Source organism: Sebastes umbrosus, chromosome 2 (genome assembly GCF_015220745.1).
Source record: "Sebastes umbrosus isolate fSebUmb1 chromosome 2, fSebUmb1.pri, whole genome shotgun sequence".
Taxonomy (NCBI): domain Eukaryota; kingdom Metazoa; phylum Chordata; class Actinopteri; order Perciformes; family Sebastidae; genus Sebastes; species Sebastes umbrosus.
Genome location: NC_051270.1, coordinates 8,925,501 through 8,942,980, shown reverse-complemented (window position 1 = coordinate 8,942,980; position 17,480 = coordinate 8,925,501). Strand labels below are relative to the sequence as shown.

Genomic DNA, 17,480 nt, shown 5'->3' with positions numbered 1-17,480 from the left:
TCTCTGTTAGTCTTCATCTCGTGCACACAGGCACACTCTGGCAACAGCATACTGCATGTCACAGTCACATTACCGGTGCATGTGACCGAGGCTCAGACGCACAGCTAGAAGGCTGGGTTCTCTAAAGCAAACATACACAAGCCAGCTGATGTGAGTGTGGAGCAGGAAGTGAGGCCAGCAGAGTCTCTCTCTCTTCTCTAAGTGAACTTCCAGCACTCCTCTGTCGGCAATTTTCACTCATCAGGAATAATTGTACTGGACCCAAGTCCAATAAAGAGAGGTCAAGGGCAAGGTTGGTGCTGTGCGTCACGCAGAGACTGGGGTGTCATTATGAACAAGGGGATATATTTACAGCCTGACAGTGGCCGAGCATCAGGTAACATCATACTGTAGATCAGAGACAAGCTCTCTGTTGTTTCACGGTTTGGAAATAAAGACGTGAATATTCAAAATGGATTCTAGTGGATGCTTAAAGTAACAGTATGTCACATTTCAGAGGATCTATTAGCAGAAATGGAATATAATATTCATAACAGTTTTTTCATTAGTGTATAATCACCTGAAATTGAGAATCGTTGTGTTTTCGTTAGCTTAGAATGAGCTCTTCATATCTACGTAGAGAGCAGGTCCTCTTCACATAGTCTGCCATGTTGCTCCGCCATGTTTCTACAGTAGCCCAGAACGGACAAACCAAATACTGGCTCTAGAGAGAGCCTTTCGCATTTTTACATTACCTGATGGCCACCATATTTCTCCAACACGCTTATGAAACTGCGGTAACGAGAGCCGCAGAGTGCAAAACCGTGGTACCGCCAGCAGCCGTCTGACTTCCGTTGCTCCTAAAGTACGCCTCGTTTCCATAGGCTTTCTTTTGGGTCCATAAATCTGTATAGTATACGAATTACAATCCCTAGTGTTCAACGCAAGGAAATGCATTAATTGATAGAAACACCACGACAGATATGGGAGAGACGTTGAACATTTTCAACATACTCAAGACAAATTACGGACCAAAAAAAACAAAAACAGAAGGAGGAGTTTTGCAAACACCTCAGAGATCACTATGGGGTTCCCATAGGAATGAATGAACTTCCAGTTGACTCGCATACGTACACAAAGGTATGCGTAAACAAGGCGGTAGTGTTATTATGGTAAGGATAGTCTCTGAGCGAGGCGAATGGCATTACCACGGCTTTGCACTCAGCGGCTCACGTTACCCAAGGCTTATTGAAAGAGGCTGGGACACGATCTTGAGCTATGGGGTATGACACATACGCAGTGTAACTGGAGCTGCGGTCGTGCGTTGCTAGTGGCTCAATTTCGGCGAGTGCAGACCAAATTTTACTGCGCATGTGTTGCACCCTAATGATATGACACGCTGATGACGCTTGACATCTCCTGTTTACACCTTCCTTGACGTTACCGCAGTCTTGGAAAGGGAGGAGTGAGCGGAGGCGTACTGAGTTGGTTGCAATCTACAACCACACCATTAGATGACACCAAATCCTACACACTGCACCTTTAAAAACACAAGAAAGTCAGAAGTGGTTCTTTTTTAAGGAGAGTCGTTTCTGAGACTTTTCCACTCCCTCTAGCAGTCATGTTGACTTACACAAGCCTTCCAAGATGTATTCCTTTAATCCATCACAGATAATCATACAGTACCACCAATGGGCTACTTGGTTTCTGTTTTTATAATCAAAGATTATGTATAATTAATTCATATCAATCAATCAATCATACATATTTTACATTCAAATGGTTTTTGTCCTGATGGGAAATGTTCCTTTCAGGAAAGTTGTAATAGCACATAAATAACTATAGACCCAAGCTGCTACATCACTACGCAGTCAAACTCCTCAGTGTGTCGGCAGTGAGGATAGACAAGTCTCACTTCCCTTCGCTCTAAACACTTGTTATTGATTCCTGTATTTGGAGGATTTGCTATTGGACTGATTGCATTGTGTTGTGTGCATTTCTCCAGAGGTAGAAGTCATCATGTCTGAAGAGGCTGTAATTGGTGCAGGGGAGGAAGAAAATGGCCCCTCAGAGGAAACAGACTTCTCCATGGTGAGTCTCTACTGTTGTCTGATATCAAGCTCTGCTTTGTTGTAGGTTTGATTAACATGAGTCCTGGATGAGTCATTGTTTGCCAAACTCTTTGAAACACCCAAAGCAACCTTTGGCACAAAGATGTTGTGAACAATCAGGCGACTGAGCTCAGTTCCTGAGTCATTACCTGTTCAGGGGTGAAGTGTGACGGGAAACTAAAGTTGAATAGACCTTTTTCACAGCAGATATTTTGACTTGTCAAACACAGGGGTAACTAAAAACATCCTTAATTGCAATGCTATTAGATCCAACTGTGCTCCTCCTGCTATGACAAGTCAATATGTCTGCTGTGAAAAGGGTCTGTGAATTTGATTAATTCCATCAAGATGCAAGATTTATTCTGAACAAAAAAAAATCTCAAGTTACTCTCAACTTCACTGTTAATATAGCGGGTAAACCTTGTGTCTTTTATGTTTGTAAAAAGTCTAGCAGTTAAGGCAATGTGACAAATATTTACATCAAGAGATCCTTTCTGTTCAAAATGTACCTTAAAGGTAAATTTGTCAAATATTTAATACTCCTTTCAACATGGGAGTGGGCAAATATGTTTGCTTTATGCAAATGTATGTATATATTTATTATTGGAAATCAATTAACAACACAAAAGAATGACAAATATTGTCCAGAAACCCTCACAGGTACTACATTTAGCATAAAAAGTATGCTGAAATCATAACATGGTAAACTCAAGCCCAACAGGCAATAACAGCTGTCAGTGTGTCAGTTTGCTGACTTGACTCTGACTTGCCCCAAACTGCATGTGATTATCATAAAGTGGGCATGTCTGTAAAGGGGAGACCTCATGGGTACCCATAGAACCCATTTTCCTTCACATATATTGAAATGAGAAGTAAGGGGACCACTTTGAAAATGGCCATGCCAGTTTTTCCTTGCCAAAATTTAGCGCAAGTTCAGAGCGTTATTTGGCCTCCTTCGACAGTATCTTCACTCTAGCTTTGAGCTCACTACAACCTAAAAATCGCAAATTGTGGTGTTCAAACGAATTTGCGTGACATACAGTGGGTTTTATCAGACAGGTACATTGAGTATACATGTTGAACATGTTACAAGACAAGATCATAGTGAGAGTCTGAATATGACTAATTGATAACTTGTAATGTGTTGCTGTGTCATGATTTCAATCCAGTGCTCAATTTATGGACGTGTGACTGATTTCCGTTGTTAACCATTTTGTAAAAGCCATGCATCTGTAGACTTAGGGCAAAGTTAAACTTGCACTTTTCATCTGCAGAATTTAATGAGAAATATTCATGAATATAAACATACATAAGTTATTATGTGGAATGTACCTAGAGTACACACAGGCCATTAGTGCAGAATAATCAAAGTTTTTCTGTTTGCTTAAACATTAACAGCATTTAGCATTTTTATTAAAAATTGAACTCTTTTTATGATATTTGGTAGGAATAGCCAGGAGCTGCCAAATTTCTCTAACAGTACGCCAACAGTTTTGGTGTAGAAGGAAAGGAGGAACTTGCTTACAAGCTGCATGATGTGCCAACTAGAGATTAGCAGAGAGTTCAGTAATAAAGCCGTCTGGAACATTTTTACTTCCTGAGTAAAATTTGAGACTTGCAGTCTGTTTTTTTTTGTATTTTTGGTTAGTGCAGTCATTCAACAAGAATTATATTACCTGTTGACCTCATTTATTTACATTTACTTGACTGTAGAATCCAACAGGATCTCCCTCCCTCCCTCATCCTGTGGGAGTCATGTTATGCAGTTCATTTACCGCCTCAGCTCAGCCACTGAGCACACGGATGTGATGTTCAGTACACGAGGCTTTACTCTGAAAATGTTGCTGACTGACAGATTCCTCAGCAGCCATAGACTGGAGTGGCTCTGCTTATTCCTGGGTTGCGGTCTAGGTCAGTGGCTTGTTTTGAATGCCAGATGTTTGACTGCAGGAGGATACACACACAGTCTGCAGGAGGCTGGGGTCGCCAGCAGAGGGCGATGTAGCCTCAATGGCGTCATTGGAGTTTTTCCCCTGTTGACCAGAGGGAGAATTTAATGACCTGCCATTTGATCCCGTTGAAATCTCCTGTAATTTCTATGATGAGCAGGCAATTTGGAGTCATGCTGGTGTTGAACAAACTGTGAAGTTACTGCAGATGCATCCTCAGAACTTATCTTTTTGCATTTTACTTTACACTATTTGAATCATAGTAATATATAGATGTGTTAGAAGTGTGTGAAACGCTTTTATAAGAATAATAACTATCGTTGGAACAACCATCATGATTCATATTACACTTATACCATAATATGTGAAACAGTTTGTAATGTGAGAGGATTCTAAAACTCCCGCAGAGAATAAAACCGACTGGATAACAGACTCTAAATGTCAGCAGCAACAACTAGCAGCCCGAAATGAGATGAAAGGTTAATGAAGTCATTAAACAAAGAGTGTGTCAATGTTTTGACAAAATGTAAGCTATTAAGACTGCAGATAATTTAGTGCTGGTTAATTCAGCATATATTACATATATCTTCTGCATTTCATATTTTAGAATATAGTTGTATATATATGTTCATAGTGCTCTTATACCATGGCTTTCATCAGCAGCTGTGAATCCTGACCTTAAGACATGAGCATGAGATAAATTCGATAAGTGGAATGGAATATATATCGACATAGACACAAACAGGGAAGTCACAGCAACACCTACTAAATGTGCTGCCATCCTGCCAAGGGCTAGAAAAGGCAGCACTAACAATATAATTCAAACAATATGAACCATAATATAGTAAGGCTTCACGATTATGGCCACAATCATAATCACGATTATTTTGATCAATATTGAGATCACGATTACTCATACATTTTTAGGGACAGAATATTTTTATTGCACTTTCAATTCCATGTTGTGCTACATTCATGCAAATGTACAAATCTTTGCATCAAAAATAAAACTTAAAATGAGGTTCTTCTTCACCTGAATGCAGTGCATTTTTGTAATGACGGGCAAAACGAGTATTAAACAGTATGTTACTCTTCTACTCTGGACTGCAGCCGCAACATTCAGGAACGTTTTTCACAGGCCGCCGCTGTCGGGTGCGCTTGCAGCAGCCATTTAATTGTGGGAAGCCAAAATCATGATCATGATTAATATTTGATTAATTGTGCAGACTTATAATATAGTAACCCTGTATTTTTTCTGACTTGACTGATCTGCTATATAGGCCGAATCTGTAGGAATAATTTGCTCTGTTAATACAGAAGTAAAAAACCAAAAGACAATGGAGTATTTCAGTATTTTTTCACTGATATGAATGTGTCACAAACCCCTATAGCTCGATAAGATTTGTGTTTTCACTTGCACTGCACAGTTCCTTTGCTCCTCCCAGTGAAGATAGATGAGATGTGAATATGGAGAATTAATGCAAAATATTTTGTGAATAGGACTTTAAAAACTGCCAGTCTTATGAATTACTACAGTTGACAATTGACCCATTGGTTGTTGAAGAATACAGGACAATGTAGAGAAGAGTGTGAAAAATTAAGTTACAAGTCCTTATGTATGTTTGTGAGAGGGAGTTAGTGTGTGTTTTTTATGCTGTTTCACCTCCTCATAATGCGGAACGAGTTTTCAATCCACCAAACAGCAGTTTATATTCAAAGTTTATATTTCCTGTGCAAACACTGTGGCTCATTTGGTTCAACGGATCGATTGCAGCGTCTCCCTTGAACTCTGAGACACCTGGTGCTCCGTGAAGGTCACTGTTTGGATTAGGGGAGAATTTGATTTGTTTATGGCTGCCAGGATTCATGGCTTTTTGTGCTGCTGGCCAGCTACAATGAGGGCGGGACCCGAGGTCAAGGCTGGATTCATATGTCAGGGACAACCCACAGACTGTAGAGACTAGCACACGTTTACATGGCTCTAAATATTATACTGGAGGTGCTCAACCACAGTGTGCAGGCTGATTTTTGAGATGGTGTGGACACACATTTATAATTGGAATATATCCTACTTGTTATGTTTGTCATCATTAATCATAATGACAAATTGTGACGAAAATTATTTCTTTTATATTTTTATAAAGGAGCATAAGAACACGCTAATACAAGAGATCTAATGGATAAGAGTGACCTTAAAGGGACAGTTTGGGTGTTTTTGAAGTGAGGTTGTATGAGGCACTTATCCATAGTCACTGTATTACCTACAGTAGATGACGGTCGGCACGCCCCCAGTTTGGAGAAACAGACAGGAGTTACCGAACAGAACCAAAGCAATGTACTGCTGTGGATGGGGACCGGCAGCAAAACTTATTTTAGCCACCTAAAAGAAAGGTTTAACTTTAGAGGCAGCGGTAATCCAGCAACCGTGTTCTGCGAGGTAAAATTACAGTTTTTTTCAATGGAGTCTGGTTGCTTTGGCGAGAGCATAAATTGATACAACGGCTTAAGTTCCCCATTGTTCCCCTGTGGTCTCTCAATGAACAGTTGTAGAGATGTCTGAATAGGCGAAACTGCTCGGCCAGTCTTCCCTCGAAGGTATCCATTTTGAAATGAAAGGCGCAGCGCACACAGTCCGCGCATAGTTACAAAAATTCAGAGGTGCACCGCGACAACTTGCGGAGCCTTGATGACATAATTTTCCACCTGCTGTCGAGGAGAGTGGCAGAGAGGCAGCAATTTCTCCCTTAGTTGCATTCTTTCTCTTCCTAGTAGAGAAACTGTTTATAGTTACGTAATAAAGTTCTTTCATTTCCTTCTTAAGCCAAAGTGATACTTTACATATCTGAGTAGCTTTGAGGATCCACATACATTTCCCAATCTGGACACGGGGAACACGCCTTTGTACACAGACACCCAGAGTGTATATACAGAAATGTGTGCACGTCCGTGTCCGCATTTGAATATATCAGGCTTAGTGCGCCCTGTATGGATGATTGCCAGACAACATGCGGGGGAAAATCTGAGGTGCAATCTGCACTGGTGAGTAACTGTCCAATTCTAGCTCTGCCCCTCGTGGATGAATAGGCAAGTGAGACCTTTTTTTTTTTTTTTTTTTTACGCCTACAGCGCTGCCATATCTATCATCTGAGGAAGGTGCAATCACACCCAGAGGGCGCCTCACGGGTGGCCTCAAGTACACCCTCCTCCAGCAGGGGGGGTGTTGAGTCTCAACAGCATAAATTGTGATGGTTGAATCACATTAAGTGAAGTAATAAAGCCCCACTGTCATCTGTCACGCTGTAACAATGAACTAGTTTGGCTGGCTGATTTACGGGATGAGAGAGAGTGACGTTCACAGGCTCGCTGAGAAAGAGAGAGAAAGAATACAGAGAGAGAGAGAGAGCAAAGGCATGAGTCAGGAGAGAAGTTGAGAGGCGACAGAGGAAAGGAAAAGAAAAGGGAGGGAGGGAAGATGAGAAGGAGGGAGGGAAGAGGGGAAGGAGGGAAGGAGGGAGTAGAGCTGGAGTCTGGTAGAAGGCTGCCTCTGTGGCCAGATGTGAAGCTTAGCAGACAGCTTCAGCTCTCCTCAACTGTGTTCCTGCTGGATTTTTCTTCTGTTTGGTAAATCTGCTCTGGATATTTAAGGGGAAATGTACGAACGACACAAGCGGAGGTACAGCCTCTGTGCCAAAGGAGAGAGAGCTGTAGACGTGGTGTTAATAAAGGTAGGCTACCTATCCATACTTTAAAAAAAAGTTGCTTGGTATGATAATACTGCTACTGCTGCTACAGTAATAACAGTCATTTGAACAGAGACTTTGAAAACACTGTTGTTAAGTGCTTCAAACAGATAAAAAATAATGGCAAAAGCAATAAAAGCAAGGTAAGAAATATAAAAGCAGGACTGCAATCGTAAAAGTAAACCATAAAAGGGAGGTCAAAGATAATGACATTATTACATAAAATTAAAGTCTAGTCTAGTTAAAGTCTAATTAAAGAGAGATTCATGAAGTGATTTAGCACATTAAGCTCCCCAGACAGATTGTGTTTAAAGGCCTGTTCACACTTATTCTCAAAAGCTGTCCGGAAAAAAAAAGTTATTTCAGAAGTAAAACATAATCATAACTGTGCAAGCGAAGTGCTTCGACATGTTTGTGCAAACCTGCAGTCGTCTGCCAGAGATGTTGTGACGGGTTTTTGCTGTGTTGCACCCTGGGAGATGATTACATGGTTGTTGATAGCGGCCCTCCAGACACAGAGTGCTGATTATTTCGGGGTGGAGTGTGGTTTCTGGGTGTACGGCGCATGGGTATGCTGCTTGTAACACCAAGACGGATGCCTGCACTCCATCCATCTCTGTGGAATAACTGTATGAAAGTTAATGAGGCTCAGACAGTTTTAAGGTCTTTCTGGGATTATTTGGTCAGGATGGTGGGTACTTGGAAGGACGAGTACTTAAAAACCATAAAGCTAAAAACAGAAGATAAAGTCCACTGATGTCCTGTCACAGTTTAAAGTTTGGACATTTCTCTCTCTCAGGTCCTGTTACTCTACCATAAAGGTTATGTGTCAAACCAATTGAACTGGATGTTCTTTGGGATCTTTCTAAATGGGATCTTTATAGCACCCTATAGTGCTATTCAAAGCCTCAAATGGCTCTACATATATAGAATCCTTTACGCCATTTTTCCACTGTGCCTCTGAATTTTCTTTTGGCTGTAGGACAGCTAGTTGGTCCTGTTGGTTGTTGGAAGACGTGTTGTGGTTTTAATTTTGAGAAGTTCCCTTCCATTAGACAATGATGCACCTGATGCAGGTTTAGTTCATTAGTGGATCAGATGTTAATGATTATAGATGCCTCTGAAAAATATCTATAAATGTACAACCCATAGAGTTAGGTAGATGATACAGATCTTAAGACTGATTTTATTCTTTTCTTTTTCTTTTCTGATGTTGTTCTGCTCTGTCCCTCCTGTTTATCAAATCACCAGCCTCTACTTTTTTAGCCACGCTAGCAGCATGACGGTTTGGTTCAGACTGAAATATCTCAACAACAATTTAATGGATCAACATAAAAAAGCCCCCTCATAATGAATTATAATAACTTACGTGGTGCTGGCGTTTAGCTCAGAGCCCCACTGTGACTCTCTTGTTTTCTTTGTAGCTAAAACAGTGAAGTCACGAGAAACTAAAGAAGAGTGAATGTCATCGGACTATGATAAAACTATACAGCAGATTTTATTAGTGTCGCCAAATCAATTTGCTAAATTTCTTCTTCTGCCTCTTTTATTTAAGATTTATATCTGCAGTAAGCCACTGAGCCACATGAGAGAGCCTGAATGTTGGTATTGCTCTGATAATTGAAGCCTACTTATAACATTGAATCTAATATGAAAGGCTAGCGTGCATTCTGTTTGTTTAACTGATGAGAGGAAATGAAAAGAATGAGATGGCCTGTTAACTCCGCCTAAATACATTTAACGTGTATTTGTTTTCAATAACGCGTTCATAAACTCAACAAACTTGTGATTTATCAAACGGATATCTCCTAAAAATGACTGGTTTGCCTATTCAAGATAGTATAAGGTGATGTAGAAATGGCAGTAAAAATGGTCAGCACACAAATTCACTCTTCTCACAATTTATAGATAAGGACTGTTGTGAATTAGGTAAAGATGGTTTGTCATTTCTTTTAAAAATGGGTCCCCAGAATAAAAAAGTCTGGGAAACACTGATCTAAGTTGTCCATACTGTAATTTCATTATATTAGTCTATGCAGTACACACAACATTTATTGCAGTCTCTCCGTCCAGGCGTTTTTCCTTATATGAGTCTTCTATCTTATATGAATCCAGAGGCTAAGGACAGAGGGTGTATGCTGTACTGATTGTAAAGCCCTTGAGGCAAATTTAGTATTTGTGATATTGGGCTATAAAAAATGTACATGACTTGACTAATATAAAGGGGACAAAACTTGGAATCCATACTAAACAAAGCTAATAACCATCAAATAAACAAGACTGGATTGATTTAATTAGTGCAGTGCCCGTTCAAAATGTGTCTGTTCGAAACAGCTGATTGCTCGGCCTCCGGTATGGCTGCTTGCGGCTTTCTCGAGAACCGCTCATCCAAACAATTTCACACTCGACACTGCGCTTCCTTTTGGTCCTGAGTAATATACCTGCCATGACATAGTTGCATCCCCTAGCAATGCTAGAGTATATGTGCTCACAAACATCGACGGAGAACAGGCTGTACCCAGCATGCCATTCAGTGGAGTAACAGTTGCTAAGTTCGTTATCTAGAGTGTTAATATAGCAGCAAACAATTAATTGTTATGTAAAGATACAGAGGAGTAATGTCTACCTGAGCAGAGAATGAAGTCACTCTCCCTCTGTGTGTGTTGTAATCAGAGCTTCTCTGTGCTTTGTTGTCATAGCCGAGCCACTCGCGCATGCTTTTAGTGCATGTTAGTGCATGTGAGCTTGCCCCACTGGCGTTTTAACAGTTAATATGGGTACCCTCTCAATACACTACACACAGTGTGTACATAACGCACTACTAATAAATATGTCCAGTAGATCTCAAGAGCTCGTACTCGATTCTGCACTTCTTTCCTGGGTCCTCGGCAACAAACCCGCCAAGTGTGAAGCCAATCGGATGAACGTTTGTTGAGAAAATCATAGGACAGTCGTACAGACAGAGACTCCTTCCATTTTAGTCAGACACAGACTAAGCCAATGACTCAAAACTGAACTATTCCCAATTGCTTGATGAGTATTAACTTTAATCTAAACTAATAACCATTGACTAAACGCTGGACTATTACGTATCACGCATAAACTAAACTATGACCTACACAACCTTAGACATTTGACATGTCCTCCAGTACGTCATGTAGGCCGTCATGCTGTCTGCTGGTTGTGACATCCAGAAGCAGAGCGGAGCAGACTGGGAGGTACTGAGAGGAAAATATCTATGAAGTGCATTGCTCTGGTATATGTAACACCTCTCTTTAGTCTATTATCACTTTCTAAACTTGGTCCTGATGTCAGCTCTTCTTTTCACCCGAGGGGTGCAATAGTGAGGATGAGAGAGAGAGGGTGTGTGAGAAAGTGAGAGAGAGAGAGCGGAAGAGGGAAAAGTGAGAGAGATATGATGGTGGGAAAAAGGCAGCGGCGGGCTAACGGTTTCCTCTGGCCTCGGATGGAAACAGGCATTCGGCCAAATGACTTCATTCCAAGCAGCGTTTCACATCCCAGCATCTCTCCTGGCCTGCAGTCACAAAACACATCATCACTCCTCTTACCAAGTACAGTAACTGTGAATCAGCCTCTATACTAACTAACATAGTATTACACTACATACCAGCACATGTGATTCTGCAGGTAGATGGCAAACATGCACTTCTAACAGGCTGGCAAACTACTAATCATTTCCTTTTTTGAGCACTTATTTAGGCAAATTTCTAACATTCTTGATAGTATTATGGTCGCAGGAATAGTTTTTCCTTCTGTTGTCAAGGTGCTGCAACCTCTGACTCGTGACCCCTTTTACTTGTAATATTGTTGATGATGAAGATTATTGCACTGATGATCTCAAAGGAAGTCATGAATAACACAATCCAAGTAGTGGCTAAAAAGACATTAATTCTGTCCTCCACTGTGCTGAAATGTTCTTGAGCAAAACCCTGGCCCTGTCAGCTCCACTTGTGTACTATTCTGTTACTGACCGTGACCTCTGACCTCGGGTTAGAGAAAAGGATTTCAATAAAGGAAGCATTTCACAATTGGTCTTAAAATGTTAAATAAAATCCCCCAAAAAATCCTGTGTAGCAGTTGTGTTTATTGTCTGACAGGTTGCTTCTGTCCTGTTAGGTAAGTTGAATTGTACTTCCAAGGTGCATCGGAGAATAGCCTTGCCCTCAGGTCTGCCGTGCCAGCCGCCCCTGAGGGATCAAACCATATATACATACTTGACTGGAAACAGTCGCTCAGTCAGCCATGGCATCCTTCAATGCTGCGGAACCTCTCTGGCCGCCTGCCTGTTTAGAAACGAGGCAGCCGTCCAAGTCCTGCCTGCCCCGGCGTACACAGACCCGTCCGCCTTTTTATTTTTAAACCAGATGTGTTTTTACTGGGTACAGTTTAGATTCCCCCGACGCTACAAATATGCTCTCGGCCGTTCAGACTCTGGGCCGGGGTCAGCTTTTCACTGGCTGGTTTGCAGGCCTGCTAACTGGCTGGAACACTTGTTTGATAAATGCATAGTTGGCTGACGAGTGAAGTGGCTGGCGGCCTAACTTGCTGTCACCTTGTGCCTCTTGGTTTGCACTGGACTAAATGTCCAACCCTACTTTTTCATCCATAGTGCTTCTTTCTGGAAAGAAGATGAAAGAGGTGAGGACATTTTGTCCAGTACAAATCAAGAGGCAAATTACTTTTGTGGCAGCTTCGGGGTTTCTGTAACTGCCGTGACTGCCGTCACTGAACTCAATGATTTTGATTTGAAAGAAGAAGTTGATTCTGTGTTTGCTTCTTTTTTTGTCCAGACTGAGTTGTATTCTTTTATTCTGCAGACACAAGGTCCCATTTCACCAAATAATATGAACTGCAACGCACTGCCAAAATAAAGGAAACACATGAGTAAATGTATAACTTGCATTAAGAGAAAGTACAGCCAAAGATGTTCTACAACAAAGATGATGGATGAAGCTCTGCCAGTGGTTTGAAATGCCTAAGTGGACGTGGTTATGGCGTGTTGCCCCCATTCACATATCTTGATATCAGAGGTCAAGGGACCCCTTTGACAATGGCCATGACAGTTTTTCCTCGCCAAAATGTAGTATTGGTTTGGAGCGTTATTTAGCCTCCTTTGCGCCAAGCCAGTATGTCATGGTTGGTACCAAAGGATTCCTTAGGTTTTCTGGGTTTCATATGATACCAGTATCTTGAATTTGAGCCCGCTACAACCTAAAAATCATTAAATGCATTAAAGAAATTAGTGGCGTTAAAACTAATTTGCGTTAAGGCATTATTATCGCGTTAACTTTGACAGCGCTCATATTTTCTTTTGCTAGCTTTAGATATTTACACAGCTACCAGCCATATTTAGCATTACGATAATTAGTTAGCTAGGGCGTTTGTGAACGTGAAGGCCAGCGAGAATGTGTTGCTGAGACAGAGAAAGGTCTGGAACAAAGTTAATTTTCTGTTGATTTGTCCGTCTGAAAATGACATTTTAGTGTAAGAATGTTTGGAGGATATGTGGCCTGTGAAAAATGGGTCCAATATTTAGTTTGGTGGCTATGGGACGAAAGAATCGGTCATAATCTGTGTTCACGTTCACTTCTCCCATTGGACGTAATAGACTCAGGACCAGTGGGCGAGGCAGGGCGAGGCCCTACATGACACAGATACAGGAGACTCTCACTGCACCGTCTCCTTTTTGAACTGTCTCTGGATCTTCCACACATGTCTACTCCCTGGGCGAAATATCCACTTTATATCCCATCATGCCTCAGAGTTCAGTTCATATTATAATTGGTGCCAAAGCACACCGAAGCAGCTCTGGTGGCTCACAGCGTGTAAACAGTTTATTAAAACGCTGTTTCCTTTAATCTGTATTTTATTCAGGATCCTTTGTTTCTATTTGAAGTTCTGCTGTCACTGCGCTGCTGTCAGGTCAAGCCATGTAGCCTTTGGTAATTTGTTGCAATCACTGGCAATCATCTCACTTCTGAGCGGAACCTGTGCATACACTTATGCGTGTGTGTGTGTGTGTTTGTGTCTGTGTGTACTGGCGCCCTCTGTGACCAGCTAATCTTTCCTCGTCAGCGTGTTTGTTCTCTCTCAGCGGGCTCTGTTTGATATCTGAACACAGCTGTGAGAAAAGAAAAGGCCTGTGTGTGCTGTCTGTGCACGCATCTGTGTGTGTGTGTGTGTGTGTGGAGGGGATTTCGTTGTGTGCATGTGAGACTTGACGAGTGAAAAAAAATCGCACGAGTGTTTGTAATAAGTGTCCGTGCATGCAACACCACTGTTGGCTGATGGAGGTGCATGTAGACGGTGCCAGTTGGTATGCAAGTGCCTGTCGCTGTGTTTGCAGGAATGCAAAAGTTTATGGTCACACACACACACACGCACACTCGCCACTCCCAGGCCTGGACAACAGAGCTCAGTGTTTCTCTTGGTCTCAGCAGGCTTGCCAATAGTGCACTCTGAGACAGTTGAGGGTTAGTTGTTTAGAAATTGAGCTCAGCCCCCTCACCCCCAAAACATTCTGGGAGGGTCAACCTTGCTGCTTGGTTGGGACTCACTCATCCATCCTCCGTGTTGATTCTTGATTTGTTTTTAACCTTCTGACTTGTCTCTTTTTTGTTTCTGTCTCAGTTCCCCAATTTACTCAATAAACTGCAGTGTGTATGTGCTCCAGTTCAGTTTGGACTTCTTTTCCCCTTTTTATTTGTAGCAGTCTCTGTTTTAGGGACATTGTCTTATAGTGCGTAGGTCGGTCATTTTGAGTCCCCGTGTGGGAATGGCGGACTCTGCCTCCTACAATGAAAACTTCTATATAGAGCAGTCATTCCCAAATGGGCATGGGAATGGAATGGGAAACACTGACTGACATTTTTCACCATTTTCTGACATTTTATAGACCAAACAACTAATCGATTAATCAGGAAAATAATCAACAGATTAATCGACAATGAAAATAATGGCTATTTGCAGCCCTGACAAGGTCGACTATGTTAATGACCCAAAAGACTGTTTATTCTCACTGATCCGATAAAAGTAACAGGATTCATAGAGTGGCTGGAAGGAGCAAATACAGCCTCAGTATGGTGGTGTAACTGAAACTCAAGAGTTGACTTGGTGGAACAGCATCTTTGTTTTGTTCCTCTTTCAGATTAAAGGTTGTGGCTTTTAGATTAGAGATCTGTTTATACTGCGTCTGGAGGTTCCTTTGTACAACTCTTACACAGCCAAGTTTAAAGGGCCATGCTAAAGCCTGCTGATCTGAGCCAGGTTTAACCTGGGTTTACCGGGGTTGGGAGTTCAATGGGAAGAATTAAGGAGGGGAGGAAACAGGCTACAGTAGGAAGACAGAAAGAAACAAACCATTGAAGGAGGACAGGTCATAAACATCTTTAAGGAGGTACCGTCTATACTCCATTACAGCTCAGTTCACAAATCACTTGACCCCTAAAAAGAGCCACGTCTTCAGGGTCTCTGCTGAAGAGCTTAGCCTCGGCAATCTGTCTTTGTTAATCGATTATTCATCTGTTTTTAGTTTACTCCGACACATTCAAAATCAGAGCTCATCATCTTTATCTGCGTGCCGTTGATGGAGTTCATTAAAACACAATGAGCTTCTCTGAGTCTCTGTTAGCTTCCCATCCAGAGCTGTCAGTCAAAAGTGCACAGCTTCGGCCAAACTGTCGAAGCTTTTGTGTCGCCTGCGAAGAGGGGGCTGCCTGTGGCTTTTTGTAGCTAAAACCAGCCCTCTCACACGCGCACACTCACACACACACACACACACACACACACACACACACACACACACACACACACACACAGCTGTTGTATAGACACTCAGACCACAGAGGAAGCAGAGCCCCAGCGTTGTGTGTTTACAGCCAACCGCAGATCTCTGACAGGCAGTGTGTGTGTGTGTGTGTCAGTGTGTTAAAGTTGGTGTCAGTGTAACTGCGAGTCCTGAAGGCTGAAAAACAGACCAAATTTAGATCTTTCCAAACAGTTCCTCTAGGCGATGGAGCGTAGCTACTAAACCCGATGAGTACTCTTTAAGTCTGCTGTGTTCTGAAGAGTGTCTTATCGTTACCTCCCATCCTGTGTACCGAGCGACACTTCCTAACTGACACGCTGGTCTGCATCATTATTTCTTTGTGGGTGACGGTCACATGTTGCTGAGGCTGATTCAGTGTCTTCCTGTTTCTCTGTAGATCCACCGAGACAGAGAGGCGTCGTTCCATCAGCCCTGCAACACTCAACACTCAGGTAAGAGTTGCTCTCAGCTGCTAATGATCGAACCTCTCTCGTCAGGGTAGTGGGGTGTGAATTCAACTAGCCTTTTTTGTGCATGTTTCTGTGATTTATTTTATTTTTTTATTTAAGGGGATTGCCACACTGCAAGGCTTTCCCATCAGTGACAAATGTGTAGAAGTGGCTCATTTATGTATTAATGTTAACACTGGAAGATATCTGTATCCTTTGTCCTATGAAGCCCATTTGTTTGAAGTGATAGCAAAAACCGTCTGGTTGAAGCGTCAATGACACAAAAAAAGGCACTACAAAGCATTTGGCAATGTTTTTTTTTTTTTGGATTAAATACTGGAAAAGTACAGTTTAAAAAGCCACTCTGTCTGCCATTTTTCTTCTAACTTAAAAGAGGAAATTGGGACCATCAGACACATTTAGTTGGTCTGAAACGCCAAGTCAAGACTCTGACCAATATGAGATTTTGCAGCCAGATACTGGTGTTTTTGGAGTGAAAATAAGAGAGATATTCCTTTATAAGTCCCACAGTGGGGAAATTTGCAAGCCTCTAACAGTCTCTGATAGTATTTTTGTGTCAATATTTATTATCTTTGATTGTTTTGCCAGTTTCATGCCAAAGAATTTCAAGTATTAAATGTTTTACCCTGCAGCAAAATTTGCGGTTTTGTCCAAGAAGAAAAATTCTGAAACCGCACATAAACCATCATCCTGCTCTAAAACACAGACCATATACTGTAAACATGATGCGAGTGGTAACTAATGTTAATAGCTAAATGTTATAGCTGTATAACTTCGAGCCGTTTTATTAACCAACATGTGGTCTAGAGTTGTGGGTTGCGTGGTAAATGTACTGATACATTTGTCACCTGTGACACGTGGCTGGACTGTCTTAGTACTGTAATGGTAATCAAAACCTTACAGATGCTAAGAGACTACTTAAGCTCTGTTTTTTTTTAAAAAGGGGGTAATTAAGAGTACCTCTTTAAAAATAACATCCACAGGACAAGGGCAGAATTTCATCTAAGATGCTGTATCAGTAACGTCTTACTCTAAGACAGAAGACAGCTGAATATAAATATAGTAAACATCTGTGGAGTGTACGAGTAAAATGACTTGAAGGTTTTGTGTGGAGTTTTTTATGAGCAGGACCCAGTTTGAACCTCTAACAGCATGTACACAAGGACGTGGATACACGCCACGGGCACGGAGAGTTGGTAGTGTTCCAGTTGACCCTTTTTGTATTCCAGTTGACCCTATAGTGTTTTTGGAAGTGATCCAGTACCTGCAACAGAGCTAATTGATATTAGTGCCAGTGGTGTCTCAGAGAAACAGCAGGATGTACTGTAGAAACCTGGATGTGATGTAAGCTCAGCAGCAGTGGAAGCGCTAGTTTAGTTAACAGTCGGTTACTCATAGTTAAA

The 17,480-nt window shown here is 41.7% G+C and overlaps 1 protein-coding gene across 9 annotated transcripts in view; it reads left to right on the top strand.

Annotated features, from left to right (window-relative positions):
- Positions 1-17,480, top strand: part of LOC119501176 (A-kinase anchor protein 13) — a 128,271-nt gene that overhangs the window by 49,237 nt on the left and 61,554 nt on the right. For all 9 annotated transcript variants that reach the window (XM_037791353.1, XM_037791345.1, XM_037791332.1 and 6 more), the window contains 2 exons: positions 1,985-2,070; positions 16,005-16,059. In XM_037791353.1, coding sequence (XP_037647281.1) covers positions 1,985-2,070; positions 16,005-16,059 — 141 coding nt within the window. The remainder of the gene's footprint in view (positions 1-1,984; positions 2,071-16,004; positions 16,060-17,480) is intronic.